This window comes from Gymnoscopelus microlampas (assembly GCF_963454915.1).
Source record: "Gymnoscopelus microlampas genome assembly, chromosome: 7".
NCBI lineage: Eukaryota > Metazoa > Chordata > Actinopteri > Myctophiformes > Myctophidae > Gymnoscopelus > Gymnoscopelus microlampas.
Window position 1 is genome coordinate 46,754,865 of NC_139944.1, and position 17,729 is coordinate 46,772,593.

At 39.4% G+C, this 17,729-nt stretch overlaps 1 protein-coding gene across 1 annotated transcript; it reads left to right on the forward strand.

Annotated features, from left to right (window-relative positions):
• Positions 1–1,720: 1,720 nt before the first annotated feature.
• On the forward strand, positions 1,721–15,946 carry nuak2 (NUAK family, SNF1-like kinase, 2). Its single transcript, XM_084062796.1, has 7 exons — positions 1,721–2,298; positions 8,156–8,276; positions 9,626–9,777; positions 11,399–11,464; positions 12,004–12,256; positions 12,534–13,623; positions 13,983–15,946. The coding sequence occupies exons 1-6, from the start codon at positions 2,074–2,076 to the stop codon at positions 13,607–13,609; spliced, it is 1,893 nt and encodes a 630-aa protein (XP_083918922.1). The 5' UTR covers positions 1,721–2,073; the 3' UTR covers positions 13,610–13,623; positions 13,983–15,946.
• Positions 15,947–17,729: the final 1,783 nt, after the last annotated feature.

A 17,729-nucleotide genomic window follows, 5' to 3' on the forward strand; every position in this document is an offset into this window, starting at 1 on the left:
GGCACTAGGCCTAGGGACAACTGGGAACCAAAACCATCTGGGCATGTGGGACATGTGGGCATCTGGAAGAGTGGGCACTTAGGGGTGGAGATAACCGGGCACCTGGACGAGTGGGCACCTGGAGAGGTGGGCACCAGGACAACTGGCCACCAAATTCATCTGGGCACTAGGGACACGTGGGCACCTGGACGAGTGGGCACTTAGGGGTGGAGATAACCAGATGTCCTATTATACCTGTCTTGTGTTCGTTATATATCCTAAGCTTAAGCTAATATATAATTGAGATTGATTAATATAAACTGACATTTTCTTGGACAAGTTAGATGCTGAAAAAGCCCGCAGCAAATTGTTTAGTTTAATGTAGGGCAGGCGGCTATTTTATGTGTATTCAGCTATTTGAAAATAGCCAATCTACAAGTTCACAACGTGTCGCGATGCAACGCATTGGCGTTGTGAACTTGTAGATCTGCTATTTTTAAACCAAATTTTGAAAAAATAAATAAAAAATCCCCCAAAAAAATCAACAAAAATCTTGTTTGGGGTCCCTGGCACAAAATATTTTCAGACGGAGATCCGTCATCATCCGCTAACAAATATGTTATTTCTTTTGGGGGTCCTTGACATGAAAATGTTTGAGAACCATGGTTTAAACAACATTAGGACAACAAAGCCCAAATAAGCAACTACACTTCAGAGACAAGCCCAAATAAGCAACTACAATTTAGAAACAAGCCCAAATAAGCAACTACACTTTGGAAACAAGCTCAAATATAAGCAAATAACAAGCCCCAAATAAACTACCGGCAACAACTTTAAAGAAAAACAAGCCCAAAGTCGCTTATTATAAGCAGACCTGGCAGCACTACCGAAAACAGCCGATCGAGCCTCAACACAGCGTCGCATGCGGAGCTCGGCTATTTTCGACGCGCGACACACAGTCATACGACGAAGTATTGACCCAGGCTTAAATGACGCCCCTCTATCAGCGTTGCCATGTCCGCTTATTATAAGCGACTTTAGGCTTGTTTAGTTAAATATTGGTGGTTGCGGGTTGCGTTTTTTGGGTGCTTGTTTGTTTCTAAAGCGTAGTTGCTTATTTGGGCTTGTTTCCTAAATGTTGTTTAAACCAGTGGTTCTCAAATATTTTCAAGTCAAGGACTCCCAAATTAATATATATTTGTCTGCGGACCCCCATCTAAAAATGTCATGCCAGGCAGGGACTGCAAGCTTCTAATCTAAATAAAGTATCCAATCAATCAATCAAAACCCCCATACAAGATTTGTGTCATTAAAATGTTTATTTTTTCTAAATATTCCACATTTGTTAATATTTTCTTTTTTGGAAAATAGCAGATCTGTGACGTGTTGTTTCGGGTTGAAGTGATAAATGCATGTTTTGTCATAATAATCAAAATCTGAAAAGTATAGCTGTAAAATCATTGTAGTGGAGTGGAGTAAAGTAAAAGTACAATATGTTCCTCTGAGATGTAGTGGGGTAGAAGTAAATGTAATACTCAAGTAAAGAAAAGAAAAAAACTCAAAATCTTACTTGAGTACAGCTTAAAGGGCTCATATGTAGCCTAGTAGTCGCATCCATACGCATCTGTAGGGCTTGTTTTCATAGACCTGGCTGCTTATTTCTCTCACAAAACCTGGCAACACGACCCTCTACTATTTTGGCGTGTAGGATTGGTGGTGCACGCTCGCTCGCTGAGTGAACGATAATGAATGTCAACGGCTGTGGATTGTATGGAAGTGTGGTCCACCAACCAACCAACAGAACACACAACGCAAACCAAAGGACTCCAAAACAACTCGTCTTGGACTCATCATAGCTTATGTGGTACCAAAGTTGTTTTTTATTTAAAGATCGCATGTTTTGTCTTGTCGGCACAACAAACAACAACGAGAGAGGCGCTGCTGTGATGTTATTATTCTAGACATCTGGACCAAACAAACAACACAAGAAGAGACTCAACGAGGAATGTGGTTTGACCTGTGTGTTGACCACAGAGTGACTTTCGTTCACGGGGGATATTTGAGCCAAAAGAAAAAGTGATTCTAGAATTAGAAATGGATGTTTCAAGTTGTGAGGAGAGGGTTTTACCACCTGCTGCTGCGGCAAATGTCCATCTGACAAAACACAACATTATTATGATGTCTTCTTCTGTCAAGAAGCAAGCCGTGAAGAGACACCACCACAAACACAACCTGAAACACAGGTACGAGTTTCTGGAGACGCTCGGAAAGGGAACTTATGGAAAAGTCAAGAAAGCCAAGGAGAGATCTGGCAGAATGGTAAAGCTTTCACTTTTACTTTGAATCATTTTTTTTTTTTAAACCCCGTTGTAATGTGTGAGGCACAGTGGTGTAAAGTAACTTAAGTACATTTACTCAAGTATTGTGTACTTAACTACAATTGTGAGGTACTTTTACTTTACTGGAGTATTTCCAATTCTCAGTACTTTTACTTCGACTCCACTACATCTCAGAGGCAAATATTGTACTTTTACTCCACTACAATTATTTGAAAACTTTAGGTACTAGCTACTTTGCAGATAAACATGATTACATTATAAAACATACATTAATCACTTTAGCCTTATTTTATACCTATAGTCTATTTGAAAATAGCCGATCTACAAGCTCACAACAAACATTTTTGTACTTTAAGTACATTTTGATACTAATACTTTTGTACCTTTACTCAAGTACATTTTGAGACAGTATTTCTACAATGCCGTATTGATACTTTTACTTAAGTAACAAATGTGAGTACTTTTTCCACCACTGTTGAGGCTACATCAACCGTTCTCAATAATTAGCCTATGTAAAGCAAGGCCTGTTCATCAGGTCAGGTGTCATCTGTTGTCTGTGCTTATTTATAGTTTAACTTTAGGCCTTTTCGTTTGGTAATGATGACCTACATTTATTTTTTGGGGGGACAAAGTACAAGAGAGTAGGCCTATATGAAAATACGGTATTTTCATAGAAGTTTATTGTCCATTGTTTATTTTAGATCCCCATTAGTGACTGCCTCAGCAGAGTGACTATTCTTCCTGGGGTCAAAACGGTACAATTAAAAAATTACAGTGCAATTAAAAAATAAGAACTTTTCATAGCAGTCGGCTATTTATGGTAGGCCTTAAAAGCCTACTTCTAAGAAAATGATATTGGCTAATTATCATCTCACAATCAAGGAAAATAATGTATGTCAGACATTGGAAGACTGGACCATGTAGTAGGCTGCAACAGTAACACGGCAACAGTGCCTGTTATGGCAACTCATATTTGACTGTTTGTGAGTTTTGTTTCTCAAAATGTGTTTTTAGTGTGCTACTAAGGTTAAAGTAAAACAGAACAACTGGATGAACAAGTTATTTAAGTGGGCACAACTACAGTCATATTCTGAGTTTGTAAATTGGAATAATGCTTTAGATGGAGATACGATGTGTATGTAACAATTTGAATGTGGTCTGTCATTATATGGACATTTGAAAATAAATTGTTAGATTTTCTACGCTATCTTTATATAGCCATCTCTAAAGACTAGGTAAGCAAAGTGAAAGTACACATTGTCACATGATGACAATGAGATCTTATATGTGACCCAGATGATGGAATGTTTGCCACTGGGAAAGTGAAGGAAATGCATTTCCTCCAATGGCAATTACTCTTTTAGGTGCATTCCAGGCCCTTGTGCCCTAAGGGTTAAGGGAGGTACTCAAAATAGAGTGGACAATGGCAAGGAGGTCATTGAGAATGCCTTGAAGCCAGTAGGTGGTAAACAAATGGGACTGTTTGTTAATCAGCAATTGATGGATAACCTGCTAACCTGCTTCTTAACTACAAAGCACTGTTCATCATGATGTTATGTGCAGTCTTTAAAGTTTAAAATGGGTTAAAGGAACCAGCAGCACCTGTTAGATCCAACCCTGTACAAGATAACATCTCAATGGACATCCTCAATGGATCCAAATAACCATTTATACACTCCTAGAGTAAAAAAAACAATCCACTGATTTCATTTTATATGAAGTAAGATTGTACTGTAATTTAATTTACTAATTATTTAACCTCCTAGACAAAAAATCAAGGAAAATAATAAAAAAGATCAATAACTGCCTTTTTCCTTACTTTTTATCTTGGCCCTCTGCTCAGAAATTCCATAAAACAATAATAATAATAATAATAACTTGAATTTATATAGCGCCTTTCTGAAACCCAAGGACGCTTTACAGTTCACAAAAGGTAATAAGTTTGTTCATTATGTTATGTCGCACATTGAAAAGTATACATCAAATGGAAATTGATAAACAGTTAGGCTATTTTGGCCTACATGTCCGTACAAATATATGGACATGACGTAAAGCGTATCCATAAACAACTTTTGTGTGGGTTTGGTAGCTGCCAAATCATCCGTTTCATCCTTCCTTGGTATTAGGTGATGCTGGTACTGGATTAACACGTTCAAGGAAGTGGCAGTTTTGAGTTCTCCTTATGAAATGTCTATTGACAACAAGCCTTGTGATACATGTTCTGCCTTGTCTGCATGCCTCTCACCGGAATGAGATCATCTGTGACACGGCATGCTTTCATAAGTTGATCTGGAGTGTACAATTTCACAGTCACAAATCTATATTCTCTTTGGTTCAAGCCTGGGTCTAAAATTTCTCTAAATGTCTCATTTGATATGTTTTGTATGAATTTGATTACCGTACGTCAATAGATAGCAGATTTAATGTTCGCTAAAGAGAACATGGCTAATATTAGGGTTCCTGAAAATATTGGAAAAGTAGTAATGGAATTTTGAATTGCATTTTCCAAGCCTGGAAAAGTTTTGGACAACCGTACGTTATCTATTTGGAAAAGTAATGGAAAATGGGAAAAGAGGTGACTTGACTTGAAGGGGAACAGTCATGTAGTACATTATTTCAACAGCCGAAAGTACACCGCGGGAAAAAAAGAGGTGTGTGTGTAGAACAAAAAAAGGTTTCAGAAAGGCAACTTGTTCCCCTCAATAATTACTATCCTGAACATTTTATTTTATTTTTGTAATTATTGGGATTCTGAGGAATGAGTACCCCTTCAGCTGTCATTTGAATGTATTTCTATGACCACAACTATTTGGAACAGGTTACAGCAGAGTGCTTTCATTTTTCAACACATAATCATAAGCCTTAAAGAACAGACCTAATTGTGTCACTTGTCTGTCTTTTAAATAGAGTTTAATGGGCAACTGATGTGTCTTGTTCCCTACCATATCATTCTTTATACCTCTCATTCTTTATACCTCTTTAAATAGCCACTGGCATTGATAATTGCTGTTGCAAATGCCGACTGGCACCCATGGACACAGCCGATTGTTTGTCCCAGCCAAGCCGGAGGCACTGTGGAGAAATTGAACCCCTGTCTCCATGGTAGTGGGCAGGAACTTCAATCCTGTGCCACCTGGACCTACACTAAATGTTCATTACTTTTTCAAAAGCTAGCAGTCTAACAAGTGGTTTAACCCATTAAACAGGGAGCGCATCTGTGTAACCACTTTGACCATTATTTTATACTTTGGCTATTCAAAAATAGCAGATATACAAGCTCTTCAATATAGCAAGATCAAATCTTTCAATATAGCCTATATATCTTTTAAAGCAAACATTTTTTAACTCAAATCTTTGCTTCTGGGGGGGTCCCTGGGGCAAAATATTTTGAGATGGGTTGTCGGCGGACAAATACATATAATTTTGGAGGTCCTTGACATGAAAAGGTTTGAGAACCACTGATGTATAGCAACATAGGTTTAAAAAAGAAAAACTGTTAAGATTTAGAAGACATTTGTAGAATCGGAACCTCAGGCCTTAATTGGTTAAGCAAATTAGGAAGGCAATATCAACATTGCAACAGCGTTTATGAACGCCAGCCATTAATTTAAGGAAAGGTATAGAAGGGAAAATGAGGCAAATTATGACCATTTCTCCCATTGTCCTACCACACCATAACAGAAAACCCCAATGGAAACAAGCGCCTATAGGGCCTTTTTTGTTTATCCTTTTAACAATCCAAACCGTACCTCTGTACAATTTACAGCTGTTAAAAAAAAATAAAAACGCATCTGCAATGTATAGTTGCAGAAATACGGTTGTGGAAAATTTGGCAAAACGTTATGGAAAAGTTTTGTAATTTCATCAGTCAAAAGGAGTGGAAACCCTGGATATTATATAATGGAGACATACAGTATTTAAAATGCTTTTGTTCTCAGTAATCTATCTGCCTCATTCCCCTCAACATAAGGTGGTGAATGTGTGCCATTTGAAACTGAGTGACCCATAGCAACAAAGGAGGGCTTCGTCTTACAGGAGCTATAACACTACAAAGTTCGGTTGAACCTATTGTCTCCCCATGAGTTTGATTACATAATGTCTTGGTAGTCTGGGTGGCAGGTAGTTTGACACACTTTTAAGTCTGTCAAGCTGGCCTTGAACTCATGACATCAGATACAGTGTTTGTGTCTTTGTTCATTGATCAGTCCAGACATCCTGATTAGTTAGTTGCGTAATGTTACTTAACACCGTCTCAAGAAGAGATAAGAAGCACAGCCAATCTGGCTAGAGTAATCCAATTATTTGACTAGTACTACTCAGTATTAGAGATGTTCAATGTAAAAACATTAGTTTTTCATTGGAGTGACTGGATTTCTAGGGGATCTTATATATATATATATTCCACCCTGTGAAAAACTTGATTCTAACAGACCTACAGTACAACGAGAAACACTGTCAATGCAGACACACCCACAGTGGTGTTAACTCATCGGATTCGTGAGCATGAGTAAGCCAGTAGTCAGACAACTGCCGGTATGAAAACATTTTGAGGAAAAGTCCTTATTTCCCAGAATCAGGAAGCAGTGCATTCATGGTGTATTGTGCTGCAGACAGGACAGATATGCACCCTGCAGGCTTAGACTATGACTCATTGGAGGTCAAATCTAGTCTGACAATGCCGTACGTAACTTGTGTTATCTCTTACCACGTATGTTAGTACTGAGGGTCCTGATTGTGAGAAACACCCCACTTTCGCCTTCTGTAGTGAGGCTTCATGACACCTCTCAACCTTGGGGAAAGTTGATGACGCACACACAGGGGACAGACAAGAACTTAAGATGTCCAGGTTTCCAAAAACAAAACAAAGAAAACACACTGTACAAGATTCAAATTGAAAACGAATCCATAGGTATCACATTATAGAACCTACTGTACACATAAAAAATGTATGCGAACTTGTGTATAATGATGTATGGTATTGAAATTGACACTGGCTGTGGAGACGGGGCCTCAATGACGTCATTGAGCCCCCCCCTCACCCCCCCCCCCCCCCCCCCCACACACACACACAGACACACACACGTGCACTCGCTGTCTAATTATGAGTACAGTAACTGTGAAGTTCCCTGCCAATCGTCCCTCTTTCTACAGTACAAACTATTGTGTTTGGATAGAGTGAATTTACTATGCAACCATTTCATATTGTAAACCGTTCCAACCCCTTTCCCTTTCTGTTGGCCGTCAACCAGCTGGTGAACTTATCACAGTCAATATTTAGTCAGGAAACCATTGATTATGGCCTTGTCTGTAACCCATGTCTCAAATATTTGACTAGGCCTGTCACAATTATTACATAATCGTTTCGCATCGTTTCCATGTTGAAAAAATTTCACACATTTTCAAATATTAAAAAAGCTGAAATAGCAGATCTACAAGCTTACAATGCGTCACAAAGTGACGCGTTGTATGCTTGCAGATCTGCTATTTCTGCTATTTTTACATGTATAAAATTATTAAATATGTCAATAATGTCTTTGTATATTTAAGTTATTTGTCATATCTGCCCTGTCCATTTTTTTATTACGAAGACTAAAAGGCGAACAGAAATGTTTTATTCATATGTTCAAAGTCCAATGTTCAATGCCAAAACCCATAATTAAATCGTTAATCTCAATTAATTGAGTGACAATTAATCGTCAACTTAAATTTGTAATCGTGACAGCCCTATATTTGACTTGACTAAAATTAGTAAAGGTTTATTTTATTTGATTTTTTTATGATATAAATGAAAGTACATGTTTCTTCAAAAGTTAAAAGCTGTCATTTTTTTCTCTTAGGTTGCCATTAAGTCCATCCGAAAAGACAAGATCAAGGATGAACAGGACCTCGTTCATATCCGCAGAGAAATTGAGATCATGTCGTCGCTCAGCCACCCGTACATCATCACCATATATGAAGGTATACAGCATTCAGAAATCTTAACATGCAGTGGAGCTTCAGCGTACACCTTCTTTTCTTTCACTTGAAAGCACAAGTGAAAGAAAGGGGAACGTGACCGAATTGATGATCACTGCTTGGTGGGTCGTTCAGAGCTTGGTCACGCAAGTCTTTGTTTTGAGGACCCCATTCTAGGTTACATAAGCGGCGGTACCCTGCCGTACCCCCTCACTACTGCAGGGTAATGTACACGTCCTGTGCCTTTCGGTGCCTCACATGCATGGCATGGCAGCCTATAAGGTCATCTTCTTGCAGTCTGTACCTCTGTGTGACCTCTCTGTGTGTGTAAACAAGACTTTTGTTGATCCTCTGCCCAAGGGGAATAGAAGGGACTGTTAGATCACTGGAGTCTATTTAAAAGTGCACCATATAAAACGGGTTGTAACTGTGTCGGCGATGTATAGACCAGCACAGAAATTACAGTAATAAGACATGTATTTTTTTTGTTTCTTCGTGTCCAGTTATTGTTCACTATGACCATGTGTAGACTGATTTGATTTGTAAGTTAACTGGTACAATATTTCATTTAATCTTTATTTATTTTATTAACCCATTGATACCTGAAGCCGATTCTACATGTCTCCTAAATCTCAACTTTTCTGAAAAACGTATGTTTCTATATCAGTGGTGCTCCATCTTTTTCATGTCAAGGACCCCCAAAATTATATGTATTTGGCCGCGGACCCCCATCAAAATATGTTGTTCCAGGGACCCCCAGAAGCAAAGATTTGAGTTAAAAATGTTCGCTTTAAAAATATATATATTCAGAAGATTTGCACACATTTTCACGATTTTTCAAAAATAGCAGATCTACAAGCTCATAGCGCGGCACTCGGTGCCGCGCTATGAGCTTGTATATCTGCTATTTTTGAATAGCCCAAAGTGTAAAATAATGCTTTTTAGCCCACATCTAAAAATGACACAATTCCAGGTCTTAATGGGTTAATGGTTTACATGATTACATGCATTTACTTTACTTTTTTACTTTTTACATATTCCATAAATGAAAAGGAGCAGGACCTATCCACAATTAAAAGTCATCAAATAATAGATGCTCTGTCCAATGGCTACCAACCAGTACATCACCATGATTCATCAAAATAAAAAGAAAACTAAAAACAAAACAGAAACAAAAGAAATGAGAGAACAAAGAACGAGAGTACAAGGAAATAAAACAAAAAATGAAAATTGACAAAGACTGAGAGAACAAGGAAATCAAACAAAAACAAATGAAAAATGAAAAATTAACCATCCAATTCATACTGTATAATGTTTCCCCTTTTAAACACTTTATATGTGTTGTGTTACAGTGTTTGAGAACAAAGATAAGATTGTGATCGTCATGGAATATGCCTGCCGGGGAGACCTGTACGACTACATCTGTGACAAGCAGAAGATCTCTGAACGTGAGGCCAGACACTTCTTCAGACAGATCGTTTCAGCTGTGCATTACTGCCATCAGGTAAAGCAGTGATTCTTAACCTTTGTTTAATTCCAAGGTCCCCCAGTTTGATATGCATTCGGCCACGGACCCCCATTCCCCCCCCCCCCCCCCTTTTTTTTTTTAAATCTCTGGGACCCCAATCTACACTGTAAAATGCTCAGTGTTAATTTACCTCAGAGTTATATCAATCATTTAGCAGGGATCCCCCTCAAAGCCCCCTGGGGAGTCCCCAGACCCCACATTGAGAACCAGTGAGATAAAGCATTCTTACAAACCACTCAAGCCAAGCCAACATTTTTATGATGCACATCAAAACTGTTGAACAATACAAGGAAACTCAACATCCAATAAAATGTACATGCCATAATTTTTAAAAATTATTTCCCACTTATGGTCATGATGTGAAAGTCAAATGTGATGCAGAGCCTGGCGCACTGGTCTGCTCATCTGATTTGTACAGGGGACACTGGCACCCTGAGAGTTACATAATGGGTATTATTCATTATCATCCTGCTATTGTGAAACAGGGTGGCTGTAAGAACTATGCAGAGTGAAATGAACCGTTTATCTATGGAGAGCCAGCGTCGGGGCTAAAGGCCAATGGTCTCATCTCTCACAAACACACACACTAAAACTCTAATGAGGGTACAAGGGAACAGACAGGCTGGCCAACACACACACACACACACACACACACACACGCACACACATACGCACACACACACTGAACACATACTGCACACATACTGCACACATGAATCAGGTCTACAGTACACAGTGTAATATTATAAAGGTAGCTGTAGAGTTGGCCACGCTACAGGGATGGCATCCATAAACGGTATAAAGGGCTGTGTTTACAGACTGAATTGCCCTGTCAAAGTTAGTGCTAAGTACAGTATGTCTTCTTATTTCATTTTCTCACTACCACTACAACTTCGGTAAATTTTATTTTTCCTTACATACTGTGTATTCAAACACTGATTGCATAATGAGTTAAGAATACGTCATTTAGAAACAGATCGCAATTGATGTGTAATCAAAAATCACAAAGGGGAGGTAGGGGGTGTTGTCCGCTTAGCCTAGTTGTGTTATGACTGCCTGTGTTAGGTGTATTTAATTTATGTTGTTTGTTTTTATGTTTATATATTTTTTATTTTTTGTATTTTTATTTTTTGTATTGTCTGTACTGTTGTGTTGTTTGTTTTGTCTGTTATGTTTTGTCATGTTTATTTGTTGGAAAAAAGAATAAATACTTTAATTACAAAAAAAGAATACGTCATTTAAAGAATGAAAACAGAGTTAACATGATATACAAAGAAGTGCCAGTTGCTACCCGAACTGTTGGCAACGGCCGAAAGTGGTTGACCTGCATTTTTGGAAGTTGAACGTTAATTCAAATTCCTGTTCCCGTCAAAGGCATGCCCCCCTGTGGAGTAGAGGACAATGGAGCATATCTCACATACCAGCAAATTATTCTGTTGGAGCAGAATTTAATCCAACCATGAATGGATAACCTTCCCCTGTGTGTTGCTCTACTCCTACAGTACATTAACATGCAAAGTGATATGGCTTAGTGATGTTAAAATAAAATGTAAATACAAAATAAAAGGCGAATAACCTCCATATTTCTTTCTCTTAGAATGGGATAGTGCATCGGGACCTGAAGCTGGAGAATATTTTATTGGATTCTAATGGGAATATAAAGGTATGGATAATGGACACCTGTGTCAAAGCACTTATATTGGAATTTATACACCTACAATACACCATTTACTAAATTATTTCACTGCCATTAACTTTTAAACACATGTTTCTTTAGGTTCGTCATAGGAGATTTTATTTGTTATTCATATAGAGTATAGAACACTAGACATAATGTTGAAATCCAGACTACATCTCATGGCACAAACATGTTTAGGCTATGTGATTTAATATACAATTAGAGATTGGTTCCCATGAATGTGGCACAGATAGAATTAATTTGACAGTGATATAGAGAAGACACCACATGGCTTACTTGTAACTTAGTTTGATAGATTTTACGAACATCTCCTTTTCTTTGTTGCTGAGCCAAACTGTGAAGTACAGAAGTTGAATTTATGACGAGGGGCTCACAACTCTCCTTTATTGCACCCAGAAATAGTTTATTTTACATGTATAAATCCATTTGATTTCGATTGAAACGTATATTACGTATATTAAATAAACTATTTTTGGCAGTAAATATACTTTTGTTCTCAACAGATTGCAGATTTTGGCTTGTCAAATCTTTACCATGGCGACGAGTACCTTCAAACCTTCTGTGGCAGTCCGCTGTATGCCTCTCCAGAGATCGTCAATGGACGGCCTTACAGAGGGCCAGAGGTGGACACATGGTCCCTTGGTGTACTACTGTATAGCCTGGTTCATGGTGCCATGCCATTTGATGGGAATAACCACAAAACCTTGGTCCAGCAGATTAGCACTGGAAATTACCGCAAACCTACCCACCCCTCAGGTGAGTTTTGGGGACAGCAGTGGCTCAGGTGGTAGAATGGCCACCTGGGAACTAGACGGTTCCCCGGAGCTCTGGCTCTCCTGGCTTTGTGTCGAAATATACTTGAGCAAGACACTGAACCCCTAACTGCTTCCGATGAGCAGGTTGGTGCCTTGCATGGTTGCCGCTGCCATCGGTTTGTGTATGAAAGGGTTAATGTACAATAACGCATATTGTAAAGCACTTGAAATGCAGAACATTTACCATTTCTTGTATTGTTGTCATTGTTCTTTCTTAGATGCATGTGGGCTCATTCGCTGGATGCTGATGGTGAATCCGGAACGCAGAGCTACAGTGGAGGAGATCGCAGGACATTGGTGGCTCAACTGGGGCTATGAGCAGCCGTTACTGGCTGAGGGTAAGGCCGTGCCTGTAGATCAGACAGACAGTACAGCCTCTCCAACGCCGCAACAGCCTGGTGGACTTGCCAGCATTGCCGGATGGCTGCGCCGAACATCCAGGCCTCTGCTGGAGAACGGCTCCAAAATGCGCTGCTTACTGCGCTCACAGGGAGGCGGAGGGGATGTCGTGCGGCAGCGCTCTCTGCGGAGGTCGCGGAAGGAGAACAACGTCTCCCAGACTGTGCAGGAAGGAGGCAGCGACGCTAGGCCCTCTAAGGGTATCCTGAAGAGACGTGGCAGTCTGAAACAGAAAGCGATCAGTGAAGCGCCTATGGCCGTGGCGGAGCCACAGATCATATGTGCCGTGTCTACACCAATAGATCCCCCTTCAGCTGTGTCGCTGCCTCGCAAGGGTATCCTAAAGAAGCCAACGGAGGTGGAGTCGGGCTACTCCTCTCAAGAACATGAGTCGGGCTACTCCTCTCAAAGCGGCAGAAACTCTGCCCAGATATCGCATGCTCGTGAGTGTCCCTCGGTACCAACCCGTAGAAAAGGCATTCTGAAGCGCAATGGGAAGTTCTCCTCGGGTGGCCTGCAGGCGTTTGGGTCTCTTGACCAGTTGGCGACGTCCTTGCCACATGGGATCATCATCAGGGCACGGCCAAAGGGGGCTATAAGTGAAGACAGCATTCTCTCTTCAGAATCCTTTGATCAGCTGGATCTTCCTGACCGCGTGGAGCTTCCAGTTCAGATGGAACTGTCTGTCAAGGGCACCATGAGGGGATGCGTGTCAGCTGACAACCTCCTGGACATCCATGAAGACCGGAGTCTTGGGGATGGCCTGTTATCGCAAAGGCCCTGGAACTGCTACCAGTCTGGAGTGTCTGATAGTGCCTTTTCTCTCACAGACTGTGAGAATGTAACAACGTCTTACAAACAGGCCATGGAAATAACAGGTGCTGGAGCAAGCTGAGGACCAGCAAATAGGCTCTATGCACAGCAGCCATATTGGACAGAAATTGGGCCTCTTCTTACTTCCTTCACAGGTGTTACCAATTATACTAATGAAGGTGTTCATTAGTATAATTGTTCCATTTTGGCTCACTAGAAACACCATTTTGATGCCCAAATGGCCCCTTATGGTGGGTGTGTAACTCTGAGAGTGTACAAAACGGGTCCATTTGGTTCCATGTGTACACTCTCAGAGTTATGGGGGTTCTTGAAAATAAGACAACCACTATGCCACACTAAATGGAACAATTAGTATCATTGGCAACACCTGTGCAGGAAGTAAGGAAGGTGGCCCAATTCATTCCCAATATGGCTGCTGTGCATAGAGCCTATAGAAATTGATTCTCAATAGAAAAGACCTCAATTGACCTATACATAGCCAAAGTGAAATATGTGGTGTCGGATAAACATTGTACAGTACCAAAAAGGGATTATTTTTCAAGTGTTGAATCATTGACTGCCATTGAATATACGTATCCACATATCCATTTCAGAGATTCTTGGCAGGCAGTTGAAAAATGATTGCTTTAATATTGTTTTGAAATTGTAAACCTTCCTCTCAAAGAAATCCACCCTAAGGCCAAAACAAAGCTAGCTAGGCAGTGGTTCAGTTGACCATACGTAAGAGACAGATTTTTGTCACATGGTAACAATACCCATGGTAAAGAAAATATAAGTTGCTGTATTTCCCTATCTGGCATAGAGCTGTAAGCACTACTATGAAATTGAACTACCATTTCAAAAGCTAAATCATTCCTGACTCCACTATGTCACCTCCTCTCATTCATTGTTGGTGACAGCAGCTAAAAGTCTTGGTTCTGTGGATTTCAGCTTTTGGATGGGGTTGCAAATGTAAAAAAAGTATTTGCTTGAACTAACTACAATAATGAGAGAAGAATTTTAGAGGGTATTCTTTTTAATAGCCTTTTATGGTATCAGAAAAATATTTTTTGATCAATACCAAAGATTGCAATTTTTAAACGGTTGAATGTCACTATTTTATTTAAGGAACCACCAAACAGTGCCAAGTTGATATTTGTGTGCAACCGGGACTTTTGTCCAAGAACTGTTTATTTAGGGTTTGTTTCTTTTCCATGTGAAATGATTTGCAATAACAAGTTGAATGGGGATATGACATGATGAATGGTGTTTACTATGCACTGACTTTCATCCAGTAACCTGTAGAACCTGCCTTACTCTCCAGCCTAGCCCAAATGAGGGCCCAGCCCAATTTCTTTGTAGATCGCTATTTTGAGGCTGATGACAACAATATCTAGTTTTAAGAGGTTACAAGATGGAACGTTAAAAACAAAACAACTATTGTCTAAAGGTGAACTATGACCTGCTGCCAGCTAAACCTAAGTATCATGGGATGTCCTACTTAATAGGTAACTTTTCAAACGAACTGGAAAAACACATGGAACCCAATTTGTGAAGTGTTGAATGGGTCCTTATGTGAATTTTACTGTTGTGGTATTTTAATTGTGTAAACTAGACAGATAGAACTTTATCAGGTTATACTACGTTGTAAATTCTAGACATTCCATGCTTATCACCTTGGTGCAACTTGATTAGATTGGTGCCTTAGCAGTAATTTAGAATATGCCCAAGCCAGTGCCTGGAAAATCACTTTATCAGATCAGACCATATCATCTATCAGATTTCATTAGGTTATCGGTGTCATTAAAATTAGTTGACTATTTAGATACTGCAGCATCGTGTTGCTAAAATAATGAACCTGTGAGTGTGTGTTCAAATGACAGGAAATGGCCTAATTTCAACTGGAAGTTCTTGTACTTTGGGAAAACTAAGGAATACTTGTGAGGGCTGAGATATCACCCTTGTAATTGTTGGCAGATGTAATCTCATTAATGTTTGCTTTGATGTGGTAGAGGAAAAAAAACATGCCCATCTTAAGAGAACACAAATCTAAGGTGACATACTTTTTTTTTAAATTTTGTTTTTAATCTGCAATTGAACACAATGTATCATGCATTTTATTTTCAAGATGTTTTTTCTTTTTAAATGCTTCATCATGTCCGTTTTAGACCATTGTAGTTGACGTCACACAGTTGTACACGTAATAATTTGCCCAGACTGATTGGGTATATAGCTTCTAAGACTGTTTTTGTTATTTTTACAGAAACAAGAAGCATGTTTGCCAAAGTAACTGACTTATCATTTGGGTTATCTTGATCTGTCCCACTGATCTGACCTGGTTGAGGAAATGAATAAAAGAATTGTCTGAGTGTGGCTTTAACCTGTCTTTGACCCAGTTATAAATGATTTATGATTGCAATTGTAGTTTTGGCTTTTCATTTATCTTTTTAGGAGAATGTAGTACAATACTGAAACCAGAAAGCAGATCCGTTTTATACATATTCCCAGAAACGTCAAGCTATGTCTACAAACTTAAGACTTTTTTTTTTTATTGAATACATTAATAATCCATTAGCTTGAATATTTAAGTTTACAAACTGGCATAAGGATACTTGTCTTAAACAACAATAACAAAACCTTCAGTAGAAATTCCATGGCAAAAGTAAAGAACTCGGAAAGTACTGTTAAAGTCAGTCTGACATTTAGACATGTCATTAAGGGATAGTCATAATTCATGTGGAGAAAGCCATTTTATCTGGCATTCAGAGTAATTTTATCAGTGGATAGATAACGTGTCATAAATAGTTCTTCCTGGTATTTATGGTTCCCGTCTCACGGGGTAATTCATGATAAACCCAAGTCATTGCTGGCCAGCAGGAGGTTGAGGGCTTGGTAGCCTGAAGTAACATCTGAAACCAACGGTGCCAAGCTGTCTTCCGGAATGTCAGTCACTGGGTGCATAGTGGATTTCTCTGTCAGATGTCCTGAGCTGCAAATACTTGCAGCCTGGTAATGAGGAGGAAAGCTGAGCTCTAAGGCTCTCTGCAATTTCTCATAGCAGAGGCGGGGAGAATCCTGTTTGGAGCCAAACATGTACATGGCTATTGGCAGAAAACTAGCTTTGCACACAGACGGATGTTTCTTTTACTCATGTCATAACATGTCTAACCCTTGTCCTTCCACTGGTGCATCGGATGACTTGTTTGACTTTCGGGGCGAAGCTAAACAAACATGTAACAGACCAAACAAGGCATCCTGGATTATGACCTCTTAAGAATATCTTGAATGTTATTTTTCCCTTTGCTAGTGAAATCTTTAATACCTGGCGGTTTGAGAAACTATTAAATGTGTGTATTTCTGCTAATGTTCAAAACAATCAAATACAAATCAATGCTGGATATGTCCAAGTGAAGAGCGTTATAAATTACCCTTACCGGATCAATGACCAAAAGGTTGGCCACATGCTGCATCAGTGTATCACTGGAGACCTTATCAACCAGGGGCTTCAGTTTTCCCATAGCAACCCCCACACTTGCACATGCAATAGTGGAGGGCAAACTAAAAACTTGTACTCAGAAAGAACAGAAAAGAAGAGAAGGGAAAGAATAAAAACATATGAGTATGCATAGTTTCAGGATTTAAATAATGATCATTTTCAAGTAAGCTCTTAAGGACACTAGTGAAATAGAGAGCATCAGTACAACCCAGACCACCCCTGAAGAAAGACTACAAAATTAGATGAACAACACACCCTGAAAGACTAAAGCACATATAAGCAGACAATTCACAAAACCTGATAATCCTATAAAGTAGCTTTATTGCTGTCAGGAAAGACGATAAAACAAAGAACTAAGCTCAACAAGTCCTTTCTCAGATTTCTACATAATCAACAGCCAGGGAAGATTTCAGGGGGTTTACAACATCCCAGTCTGTCTAAAAGGCCGTAGCTGACTGTATCTCAGAGTCATGTTGCCTCAGGCAACATCATGGAGTTTCGTGGGAAATCAGCCAGCTGAATAGACAGACATGGGTCTTTCACACCACACAATACAGGATTACACAAACTCAGCTCCCAGTCTCCCAAATGAACCGCTGACACATCGTAATCAAAGTTATGGCTGCTTTGTGCCCGTTGTTCTCTAAAGACAATGTCGCTTGATTTCAACAAGTGAAATTATAACATTTATAATTTGTCAGTTGTC